Source organism: Myzus persicae, unplaced genomic scaffold (assembly GCF_001856785.1).
Source record: "Myzus persicae strain clone G006 unplaced genomic scaffold, MPER_G0061.0, whole genome shotgun sequence".
In the NCBI taxonomy this organism is placed as follows: domain Eukaryota; kingdom Metazoa; phylum Arthropoda; class Insecta; order Hemiptera; family Aphididae; genus Myzus; species Myzus persicae.
In genome coordinates this window covers 135,082-146,967 of record NW_019103539.1, presented here as the reverse complement: position 1 = coordinate 146,967, position 11,886 = coordinate 135,082, and the positions used below count along the sequence as shown (strand labels likewise).

At 27.5% G+C, this 11,886-nt stretch overlaps 2 protein-coding genes and 1 pseudogene across 3 annotated transcripts; 2 read left to right on the top strand and 1 right to left on the bottom strand.

The window, feature by feature from the left end:
- Positions 1-5,558: 5,558 nt before the first annotated feature.
- Positions 5,559-7,954, bottom strand: LOC111034693 (solute carrier family 35 member E2-like). 2 transcript variants are annotated; one of them, XM_022316020.1, is made up of 9 exons: positions 7,838-7,954; positions 7,401-7,560; positions 7,192-7,330; positions 7,007-7,122; positions 6,571-6,703; positions 6,453-6,506; positions 6,190-6,393; positions 5,957-6,119; positions 5,559-5,705 (listed from the first exon to the last, which is right to left on the bottom strand). In XM_022316020.1, exons 2-9 carry the CDS (start codon positions 7,525-7,527, stop codon positions 5,655-5,657), a joined length of 987 nt encoding a protein of 328 aa, XP_022171712.1. In that variant the 5' UTR covers positions 7,528-7,560; positions 7,838-7,954; the 3' UTR covers positions 5,559-5,654. The 2 variants fall into 2 exon arrangements, with proteins under 2 accessions (XP_022171712.1, XP_022171711.1); XM_022316019.1 differs by lacking the exon at positions 7,838-7,954 and having other exon boundaries at positions 7,401-7,809.
- Positions 7,955-8,005: 51 nt separating this feature from the next.
- On the top strand, positions 8,006-9,876 carry LOC111034694 (eukaryotic translation initiation factor 6). The gene is given in 2 exon segments (XM_022316021.1): positions 8,006-8,258; positions 9,015-9,876. A coding segment is annotated over 1 exon segment (741 nt). The 5' UTR covers positions 8,006-8,258; positions 9,015-9,044; the 3' UTR covers positions 9,786-9,876.
- A 49-nt stretch (positions 9,877-9,925) lies between these two features.
- Positions 9,926-11,786, top strand: LOC111034690 (annotated as a pseudogene).
- The last annotated feature ends 100 nt before the right edge of the window (positions 11,787-11,886 follow it).

Genomic DNA, 11,886 nt, shown 5'->3' with positions numbered 1-11,886 from the left:
TCAAGCTTAAAATACCAAAAAATAATATTTAGTACAGTATGCTAACAGTACATTACTGTATAGTAGGTAGAATTCATTTTAGTGAAAACTTCACATTTATTACATTACTATTTATTAATTATTATAATAGAACGTATAGGCAACTCTAAATAATTTTTTTTTCGTTTCAATTTCCAATTTTTTTCAAAATTTTACTTCACAATGAAACCCCAAAATGAAACCTATTGTAAGTATAGTATTACATTTCCAGTTATATAATGATCGAGCCTAAAAATTGCAATAAACATATCAAAAAATTCAAAACTTCAAATACATACATAAATTAATCTTAATATTTTAAAAACTGCATCTTGTATTTAAAATATTTTTTTCAAATCATAATTTAAGAAATAGTAAAATGTTTCAAAATTTTAGTATCAATAACTTTTGAGTTACATCAAAATAAAAAAATCGCTTATGCATAAATCGTTAAAGGTGTTACAACATTTAAATATATAAACCCGCAGTCGATTATTAAAAGTTATGTGGTAGTGTTATTACGGTAAACTTTTTTTTAATGACCAAGAAGATTAAAGTTTTTTAGAATTCACTAGAATTTTCTTTAGAATAAATTAAAAGTTTTATGAGTTTTAAGTTCTTACCTACAAAAAAAATTACAAATGTTCGTAATTTTGATGTATTTTGTAAACATTTGAACTATTGAAGCTAATAAAATAATTGAGATTGTATATTTACGATATTTTAGATTCTGAGCGGAGGAATGAATGTGTTGATTTTACAATAATGTGTGTTTGTATTATTTTTTCGCGTCTTGGGACAATAAAAATGTTTCGATTTTCTTCAACAGCATCTTTTCTGATAGGAAAGTGAATCTAAATAATACTTTGGAGGGGTCAATAGTTAAAATTTCTCAATGGTTTTCAAAAGCAGAGAGAAAACAAAGCAAAAATTTAAGAAAACACGAAATTTTACGTCAATTCGGTTTAGGTTTTTGGTGTAACTGTTGAACAAATTACCGTAAATACATGACATTTTCTCTAAATGTTTGTATAAGAAATTTTTACACCAAATAATTTTCAAAATATTTTGACTCATAAGTTTTTGGTTGTGAAATTAAAAAAAAATTGAAAACATCTGAATATCAAATGTTGACAATCATTTTCAAATTAATTTTTGAGTTAGAATTAGAAATTCCTATTTCCTAACAATTTTTATTTTTAAATTACAGATTTGAAAATTCAATAAAAATTTAGTTATTTTGTTGTAATACAAAAATATTATTTGTGGATCTTATTCGTTGGAAAATGGAGTTCTATTAAATTTGTATGAGCGTTTGAAGTTCAAATTTTTGCAACATTGGATATTCAGTCGATTTCTCAAGGAACGATTTTATTATAATTTAAAAACGAAATCTTTTATCTGCACTATATGTATTAATTGTTGACTGTTGAGCTATTATAGTTTATTACTAAAAGCTAATAAAAAAAAAAAAAACTTTAGTTACTTGAAATCTTCAAAATATTTTGACACGTTTTGAGCTACTGACATTTTTCGTTTTTAAATTTTCCGTTTTTTTTTTTTTTAAATGTCAATGTAATTTTATTTGTTGGATCAAAAAACTTAAAAAATTAATATAAGGTTTCCGATAAACTGTTACAAAAGCAGTTGAAAAATATTGAAAATATTAGATACGGTTTTTTTCAAAACTAACTATTTAAAGTTTAATTGTTGACAACATTTATCAAATCGAAAATTTAAAAATTATTTTGATAAATGTACATAATGTTCAACTTTTATAGTCAAGGATTGAAAATTTAAAACAAGGTTCCATTTAAGTAGATTATTCAGTGACCAAAAAATAAAACACAATTTTTTATAGTTATGATAGTTTATAGATGTTCAAATTTGGACAAAATTATATATTAATAACCAAAAATAATGATTTAAGTTATTTCGTTATACACACAATGACATTACAAATGTAATTTTTTTGGTAAAAATTAATTTTACCTACTGTAGTCTGTAGTACGAAATAATAATGCCTTACAGTAAAATCAATTACTTTATCACAATAATATCATAAAATATAGTAAGTAGGTAATATTAGAGGCTGACAGACTGTTTTCGCTTAGAATTTATTTTCGTGTATACAATGATTTTATATCATTGAATTCAAATTTAACTCCATCCATTAAAGTGACCCACTGGCCACTTGTAACCTACTGCAGTACAGCAGAGCGACATCCACTTACCCGATTTTTATTTCTGTTTACACAACTTATGCAAGGTTTTATATTTTTCCAGCATTTTTACCAAAAACAGAAATGTTATACAAGTTTAAAAAACAGTTTTAAAAATAAAATTTAGTAGCAGTAGTGGCAATAAAAGAGCCAATCATGATAATATTATAAAATGTCTAGGTATTGAATAATAATATGAATATTCGGTGAAAAAAGATTATCGTTAATTTTTAGTAACAACAAAACTAAAAAATTGACAACTGATTTTGTATAAAATTTCTTGTTTTTTATTTGGTGGAGGGATGGGTGTAGATGTATCAATTTGCTGACTCACCATCTATTTGAATTCCATGTTTTTTGACTGAGCTTATTTTTATCGTCGATAATTAAAAAAAAACTAATGAAATTTGTTTCTTTCTTATGGCTATAAATAGCTCAAAAAGAGTCAAAATATTTTTAAAATTTTAATACGCATAGAAAATGCAAGTATGTAATGTATAGGTACGAATAGTTACCGGTGAATTTGTGTATACAAAGCAATTGAAGATTTTACAAAGGAGTTATTATATAGTTAACATTATATTATTGACATATCGTAGAACCTATAGTCCAATTCTCGCAGTCGTGAAGTCATGCAAGTTGCTGATATGGGTCTCAATAAATACAATGACTATTTTTAGTTTTTACATTAGGATTACCTGCTTTAAAAAAAAAATTTTAAATGTAAAAATTATTCAACAAATGCCTATAATTTTTAATTGTTACGAAATAGAAATTGAAATTAATTTTAATCCGACTAATTTAATGTTGATTGGGTATCATGATTTTGTGAATACTAATTTAAAAAAAAAAACAAAAATGTGGCGGGGGTGTGTCATATTTTTACTTAATTATAAGTATAGTGAATAAAATACAAGGGGGGGGGGGATTAAATTTGGAGTTTAGGCTGCAATAGTCCTAAGATTATTTTTTTTTTCTGTGAACATTTTCAACCAAAAGACCTGATTAGGTACATATAAAATATCCCGACATTCATCATTAGTACCTAATATTGAGAGTTAATTTATGGATTTTTTTATACATTGATATCGAGTTAATCAGGCACTAATCATATTATAGAAAGATGGCAAATTTGACATAGTGAACCTTTTGTTATATTAATATCATATTTTTAACAGTTTTTTTTTTTATAAAATTTAGACTTTGAAGAACGAATCCATGACAATAATGACAAAAAATAGAAGCTAAATAAGCCAAGAGTGTATAGACATTAAAGGAATTTTCCTTGAATATATATTAAATATATAAATAAAGGTATACTCACTAAAATAATTTCATAAGATTACAACTTAACTTATGTTTGAAAATGTTTTTTTTTAATTTAGATTTTTAATCTTAATGCCTCAACACTTATTTTCAACATATTTTAGTTGCAATATGAAAAACTTAAGACGGAACCTTGCATTGAAATTTCAGAAATTTATGTCGTTATGTAATTATGTTATAAATAGGCAACTACCTACCTCAAAAAGCTTTAAAATATTTTAGATTCTGAATAGCAATGAATATATTTTATTTATACAACGATTTGTTTTTTATTCGTTTTCAACATTTGGGATCGAAAAATGCTTTGATTTTCAACTTAAGTAATTTTTCCAGTCAGAAAATTAATCTAGATGGTGCATTAAAGAGGTAAAAAATCCAAGTGTTTTTAGAAAGGAAAAACAAAAAATGAAAAAAAATAACAAAACACAAATTTTGAAAAATTTCGATTTTATTTTGTGGTGTAACTCAAACATTTGTAACCTTAATCACTTGAAAATTCGACTATTTTGATAAGCATTTTGCATTTATGGCAGTGGCGCAACTAGGGGGGGGTGGTTAAGGGGTTGTGACCCCCCCCCGAAATTTTTCCGAGGCTTAGTGTTATGTTTTTTAGCCGCCGTAGTTAAAAACACATAAAAAGAAGTAAAATAAAAGAGGCAGTCTACGACTCCATTGTAATCCTGATTTTTTTCCTTTAATCTCAAAGTTATTGCAAATATTAATTACACTGCCAGTCACAACAGCTACTGGAGAGAGGTATTTTTCATCCTTGCGTCGACTTAAAAATTATCTCAGAAATACTACTGGTCAAATGAGACTAAATGGATTGGCAGTCCTCAATATACACCATGATATTAATGTTGATCCATCAATGATATAAATTTTATGGTAATACATTTTGGAGCTACATTTTTAATCTACATTTGTTTTGAATTTTGTAAATTTTTTTTAAAATAATCATTATTGATAAAAACTATTTCACTCAGTAACTAGCTTGACAATTTAATGCAAGAGTCATAAGATGTTTTAATAGCAGTTCAAAAATATTAAAAACAAATAAGCATGGTTATTTTTTATATGCATTGAAATTTGAAATTTTGACCGAATTCATCAAAGTCTTAAATATTTTCTTATTGATATATTTGATATTCAGCAGTAAATTAACGAATTCCAAATGGTGAGTAGGTATGAACGCATGGTTTTATGTTCGAATTTTGTTATCAGAACCGGCTTGTTAATCAATTTTTAATATTTTTTTTAATTTAAAAACTCATAACTTTAAACACTTCCCATTTTCACAAAATACTTTTAATAAGAGTTTCATACATGGTCAAATATTCAAAATATATTATAGCCATGAGAAATTTTCCCTATTTTTTAAATTATTCTTTAAAAAATTTTAAAGTTTTTTTTCTAGATAACATTAGAAACTGATAAGAATATTTTTACATTATTAGAATCCCAGAAAGTTGTTTTACCTTGAGGAAAGTTATGCTATTTATAGCCATTATAGCCATGAAATATTTATGATTTTTATTAATTTTTTTTAAAAATTATTTATACGTTTGCTAGGATTGAAAAGTCAATACACTGCACAGAATCTAAAACTTATTCACCAGTAACATATCTAGAATATCGAAATGGGGGAAGGGAGATAAATATAAATATATGTAGTATAATGCATAAATAATAACCATCAATTGAATGCAATAAATCAAAAGGGGTGGGCTGAAAACACAAATGTTATAATCACTACATCTTAATGATTGTTAAATAAAATACATTTTAAATTGATTTGTTTATTAAGTCACTTTTAAATATTAAAAATAACACAAATAATAACTATATACCTGTTTTAAATTATGATTTTTAAGGTATAATTTGCTTGGCAGTTGGCCCATTCAACATAGTTTTTGTTAACTATATTTTACATGGTTAGGCCATACCTTTAGATAAAACATTTTTTCGTTTCAAGTAAAACAAATGAATAAATATGTTTGACATTATAGAAAACATTGCTATATTTATCTTAATAACATTATAAAATATATAATATATAAATGTTTAAGTATAATAATATTGTTTATACTAAATTGTTCGAATTTTGTATGGAGAGGTTAAATGTATTTTATCAAATTCCTGAAAAAGAAAATGGTATTAAAAGGAATTCAAATACAATAACAAAATAGCTTATAACATGCAAGAATCTACAAGATTAAAAAATTTAATCAATATAATTATTTAAATCTAATGGAAGGTAAATACCACAACAGCAATGATGCAAATTAATAATATATATTTGGTTTTACTTAATATGTTAAAAACACAGGGGAAAAAATTATGATAATAATCTAATTTTCAATTCAAAATAACTATTGTTTATTACTCACAATGTTTGACTGGCGATTAATATCATACTGTTTTACTTTATTATATATTACAACTCCCGCAATAACTATGACAGTACCAAGCCCACTCAAGAGAGTAATAGAATTTCCAAATAAAATAATTGACATCCATATGAGAAATGCACGTTTGACAGTATTGGCCACACTAAATTGATTAAATATGAAATTTAAATTTAAAATCTAAAATATAGACTGAAAATTAAATTAATTATTACCTATAAGTAACTGGACTGATATAATCCATAAGAACATATGCTGTAATACTTTGAAAATGGAAAAACACTCCATTTAATACAAACATCAGTAAAAGATATAAACTAGTATTAGAAACCGCATATTTGATGTCAACTAATACTAATGACACAGGAATTTGAATAATAATTGAAGCTAAACTTGTATAATATTGTAATTCAGCAGGTCTTAAATATAAAAAAATTTGATTATAATGTATTTGAATTTTAAATTATTTTAAACTTACGTATATTTGAATTTATCGCCACTAATCAGCATTTTTGAGTAAACATTTTGTAAGCTGAAGAAAAATGTAATCATACAGCATTAATAATTTGAAAAAAAAATATTTTAAATATTATTACCACTCAGTAAAGTTGGTTGCAAGGGCAGCTATAAATCCTGGTAGGTTAAATGAAATTTCATTTGAAGAACATAATGCCAGGCCAACCATTATAGGAACTAAAGATAGGCTTACCAAAATACTTGTTTGTTCTCCTAAAATAAAAATATTTTCTTAATATAATCAATTCTATTTGTAGTAAAAAAAATAATGTTCTAAATTTTAAGAGTATTTTTTTTTATTCAGCTTATACTTATGTTTATTTTTTCTGATGTTTATAAAACTTTTATTTATTTCATTTGAGACTTAAGTTATTAGTAAGTACCAGATAAAGTGCATGTTACATTAAATAACTTTAAATAGATACTATATTATCTATTGCAAGACAAACACAGTTGATACTGTTATTTACTTCCATAGACACCATAATATGTATATTAATACTATATTCACCTTACCTAATAACAATTTTGAAATAAATACGGTAAATATTGGAGCTGAACTTTTAATTGTTTCTGTAAAACTCACTGCTACATAATTTAATGAAATAAGTCCTAAAAGTACTGTAATAAATCTGTAAGTAAAAAAGTTACAGTTATGGTTTGGGGAAATTAATTTACATTTTTATAAATAATAAAATTACCGTGTACAACCAACTAAGCACATATGGATATAAAAGTTTGGAGGTCTTTTGGATCGCTGTGTTGGTTGTTTGTACATACCACATGGTAAATACAGTTGGACAAAGCCACATATAGTTGTCATAATCATTTGAGATGCTCCTTAAATAACATAAAAATCAAAAGTTGAATATTTATCACACTCAATATCATGCATGACAATTATATTTACCCAGTACAGTAGGATCTCCATTCAAATAGGAAAGGATGTACTTGTTCAAAAATAATGTACATCCGCTAAAGAAATACCACAAGACCAAGAATGCGATGGCCCTGAACGATTGTAAACCATCTTCCATTCGTTTCTCAGCAATGGTAACAGATTTGGGCAGCTGAGTCATAAATGTCAGTTTTATATCACATTTATACAAGAACAAAAAATTAAAACAAAATAAAACTAATAACTACATGGTAAGTAAGAAAATGTGTAGGTAACTATTAATTGGTAAGGAAACTGTCAATGAGTGAAATACATTCAAGAAGATTTTTTTTGTCGAATAATAGACACGTCACGAATAAACGATACCTATTTCAAAAAATGTTTTCAGCTCATCGTTTTGAGTCTTATCTTATCATTCCTAACGATACAATATCGTTTTGTATACATACTAGAACATAGAACCGTATATAGGTATCAACCCGGTAGGTTTGTATGAGCGTTAGTATCAAGTGGAGTGTTAATTATGAATTACGAAAACGGCGTCGTCAATTATAGACGGATATAATATTGTTCCTAAACAATTTATCCATAACCGTGGTTTTTAGGTTAATATGAAGTGGATACTCAACAAAACGACAAGTAAATTCACCTTACAAGGAAAAAAAGTACCGATTTCGAAGTTTGTATATCGTACATAAAAACCGATGGTACAACATCGATATATTAGATAAAAACATCGATGTTTTTCGCAAACTTCTAGTTCAAAGTGTTCAAACGTCAACGCCAAGCCGACAAGGTACTAGGTAGTAGGTACAGTCAGGCTAACAGTTCGAATTATACGTTTTTGGGAAAAGTATATTAAGTAAAAACGTGAGTATATTTAAGTATATGATACATTTTAAAGTTACTTTTTTGATGTCTTGAAATATGTGTGCCTCAGTGCTGTTGGCACTAGAGTTGTGATGAGTTGATGTAAAAACAAATGCATGTGACTTGTTTTGTGAAGCCAATAATGGTTTAACAATAAATTTAAACGAGTGAATATTATTATGTCGGAGATTACCCTAACGGAAATTATTGACAGTATGCCGTTCTCGCTTCCCTAATTTTGCCAAAAGGCTGTGAAGTTATTAGTGTAACTTTTAACAATAGGTACTGAATACTTGGATTGGAAATATTTCACCATCTTAGTCTATATTGAGTGTTTTTAGTTTTTTTTATACAATTTCCTCTTAAATGAACTGAGTTTCAGGTTTTTATATTAATTTATGTTGAATATTCAAGGACTAACTATTGTATCGCAATTTCTTAATGATGACAAACCTCTTAAAATGTTAAGTATCAAAAAAAAAATTCGTAAGGAGTACAAAAAATAGTATAAATTATCATAGAGTTATAGGTAATAATATATATATACAGAGTAATGTTTTTCATGTGAATTAGTCTAAATGTTAAGCTATTATGCATTAATGTGATTTTATCAAGTTCTTGTCTGATTCACATTAAAAAATTCTATAAACCTTGTGTTAGGGTTAAAAATGTTGTCTTATTATTTATGGTCTATATTGATATTTACATGTTAACATATAGTATGACAGTTGTTCTTATTTCTAACTTTTTTTACAGGATTAGTTGGAAATATATGATAATACAATAATGGCAGTCCGAGCACAGTTTGAAAACAATAATGAAATAGGGGTATTCAGCAAGCTGACAAATTCCTATTGTTTGGTTGGAATTGGTGCTTCAGAAACATTTTACAGTGTATTTGAATCAGAACTGTCTGATATCATACCTGTTATTCATGCATCTGTTGCTGGATGTCGCATTGTTGGCCGTATGACAGTTGGCAACAAAAATGGGTTACTATTACCTAATTCGACTACCGACACTGAATTGCAACACATACGCAATTCGTTGCCCGACAATGTCAAGGTACAACGTGTGGAAGAACGTTTATCCGCTCTTGGAAATGTAATGGTGTGCAATGATTATGTAGCACTAGTTCATCCTGATTTGGACAAAGATACAGAAGAGATACTTTCAGATACTTTAAATGTTGAAGTGTACTGACAAACTGTGGCTTCTAACTGCTTAGTAGGTTCATACTGCGCTATATCTAATCAAGGAGGATTAGTACATCCTAAAACCACAGTGGAAGATCTCGATGAATTGTCTGGTCTGATTCAAGTTCCTCTTGTAGCTGGAACAGTAAACCGTGGTTCAGACGTTGTAGGAGCTGGTATGGTAGTGAATGATTGGTGTGCTGTTTGTGGTACAGATACTACATCAACTGAAATTTCTGTCATCGATAGTATATTTAAATTAGATCCAGATGGTGTACACAAAATGAAAAAACTTAAAGGTCCACTTATAGATAGTATCAAAGCTTCATAATCATTAATAATTATAAAGCACACTTAATGTTTATACTATTTATATTGTCAATGTACTTCAGTTATTATAAAAAAAAAATGTTGTTTTGTTTGTTTCAATTTACTCTAATAAATACACAAAATATTAAAGAGCATATTATTTTTAGCTATTATTTGCTTATATACATAAAATGTTTTTCCCCCAGTGGTCTATATCCTTTTTTATTTTAGAACAATTATGGACATTGATATCTGTAATTTGATAGATGAGGAAGATGATGATAATCAAGAAGAAATGACTGCTCAGAAGGTATGACAAAATGTTGCTTGGCTAAATGAAAAATTTGATCCAGAAATACTGCTATATCATACTGACCGTGTTAATTATTTGCTAGAAGATATCAAGTGAATGGAAGGAAACCTTGTCAAATTATCAAAAACTGATCCCAAAGTGGACTTGTAAAAACTTGAACTAGAACGTTTTAAATTTATGATAACTAGCTACTTGCTACTTAAACTTAGGTTGGAGAAGATTTGTGTGAGTGCGCTTGAAGAAGCCACTCGCTCTGAAGAGGATGCATATTTATCACTAGAAGAGTTGATGTTTGCCCTGAATGACGACAATCATTTATATGACTCTATAGTCTATACTCTAACATGTGTGTAATTTATACAGTAACTTGGATAGAAAGAAGTAAAACAATTATTGAGCCCAATTTAAATAATTTTGTTTTTTTTAATTGTGACAATTATATAGACAGTGTTATTATAATAAATATATTGGAAGGGAAGGAAGATGATATTGTAGATGGTTCTTAACATTTGATGGCTTATAGTTCAGTTGCCGAATTTGTAAAAAGGGGTACTGTTCAATTGGTTTTTTTTTTTAAACTTTTATTTACAATTAGTTTCAACAGTTAAGTATTAACAAGCAACATCAAAACATAAGTAATAAGATATAAGTTATTTACAAAACAGACAAGAAGAAATTAAATTAAAAAGCCTGTATGGTTAAAAAAAGATAATATATTATCAATGATATTTTTTTTCTGACAAGAGAGGATATTTTTGGTGTTGAATAGGTGGTTAAGTTGGAGTGATAGACTGGGGCAGTTGAAGATGAGGTCAGTTATGTTACAGACCAATAAACCATTGTGTCATTGTTTAGTGTATAGAGAAGAGAACTGTTTCATGAAGGTTTGAAGGAATGAGGAGAATACTATACTTTTCCCGGAGAGATTGAGGTATGAATTAAAGGCATTAGATGAGAGAGCTTGAAGACAGGAAAATGAGTCAGTGGTGATAAGACATTTATTTGGTAGTAAGGAAGGTATTATTTCGAGAGCTTCAATTATAGTTGCGCATTCAGTTGTTAATGGTGATGTAGTGGGTGAAAGGTTATTAGAAAAAGAGATGTGAAATTGATAATTTATGTTACACTAGCTGATCCCGTGCACTTTTTTGCCCGTTAAAAATGCCAACTCTATATGAGACTAGATGGTGATAATGTGAGCAGTATATTATGCCTACCTACTGTGGATTGCAGATCCCGCTTGATGGGTACTTTATATAAATAATATGTTTTTATTTTTATTTTGATTGCGGACTTGCCAATGAGCAGCTATAAATGCAACTCAGCCACCTTGGTAGGCAGTGTACAAAAATTCAATTGTATGCATGCTTATGCAGTTAGACCTGATCTGCCCGATGAACCACTGTAGGCAACCAATAAACAAAAAAATAAATACCAATTTCTACTAAATATATTTATACTTCTATAACCAACAGCAACTACTGGCTATAAACAAATATTTTCTTCGTAAATAATAAAATCCCTGTTTGAGCAACTCCCTAGGTCCAATTATGAATCTAAACCATCCAGGGCATTACCCAAATGCACACAAAAAAAATTCATTCAAATCGGTTAAGCCATTTAGGAGTTCAGTGACATATACATGTATAGTAGAATTATATATATAGATAATCAATTCAAAAATATATTGATTAGATATGCAACTCATCATATATTTGATACATAAAATATTATATTAGTTTGAAATAAACGGATATCACATGTATATTTTATATCTTTAGTCGTGCATGATACATTTCAAATAAAACTA

What these genes read in the sequence shown, in the direction of transcription:
- LOC111034693 (XM_022316019.1), bottom strand. Translation starts at nt 7,569, where the DNA reads ATGACTCAGCTGCCCAAATCTGTTACCATTGCTGAGAAACGAATGGAA. An exon ending in ATCAGTCCAGTTACTTATAG is followed by an intron (nt 6,120 to 6,189) that starts GTAATAATTAAT and finishes TAATCAATTTAG; the next exon opens with TGTGGCCAATACTGTCAAAC. An exon ending in TTAATCGCCAGTCAAACATT is followed by an intron (nt 5,706 to 5,956) that starts GTGAGTAATAAA and finishes TTTCTTTTTCAG; the next exon opens with GAATTTGATAAAATACATTT.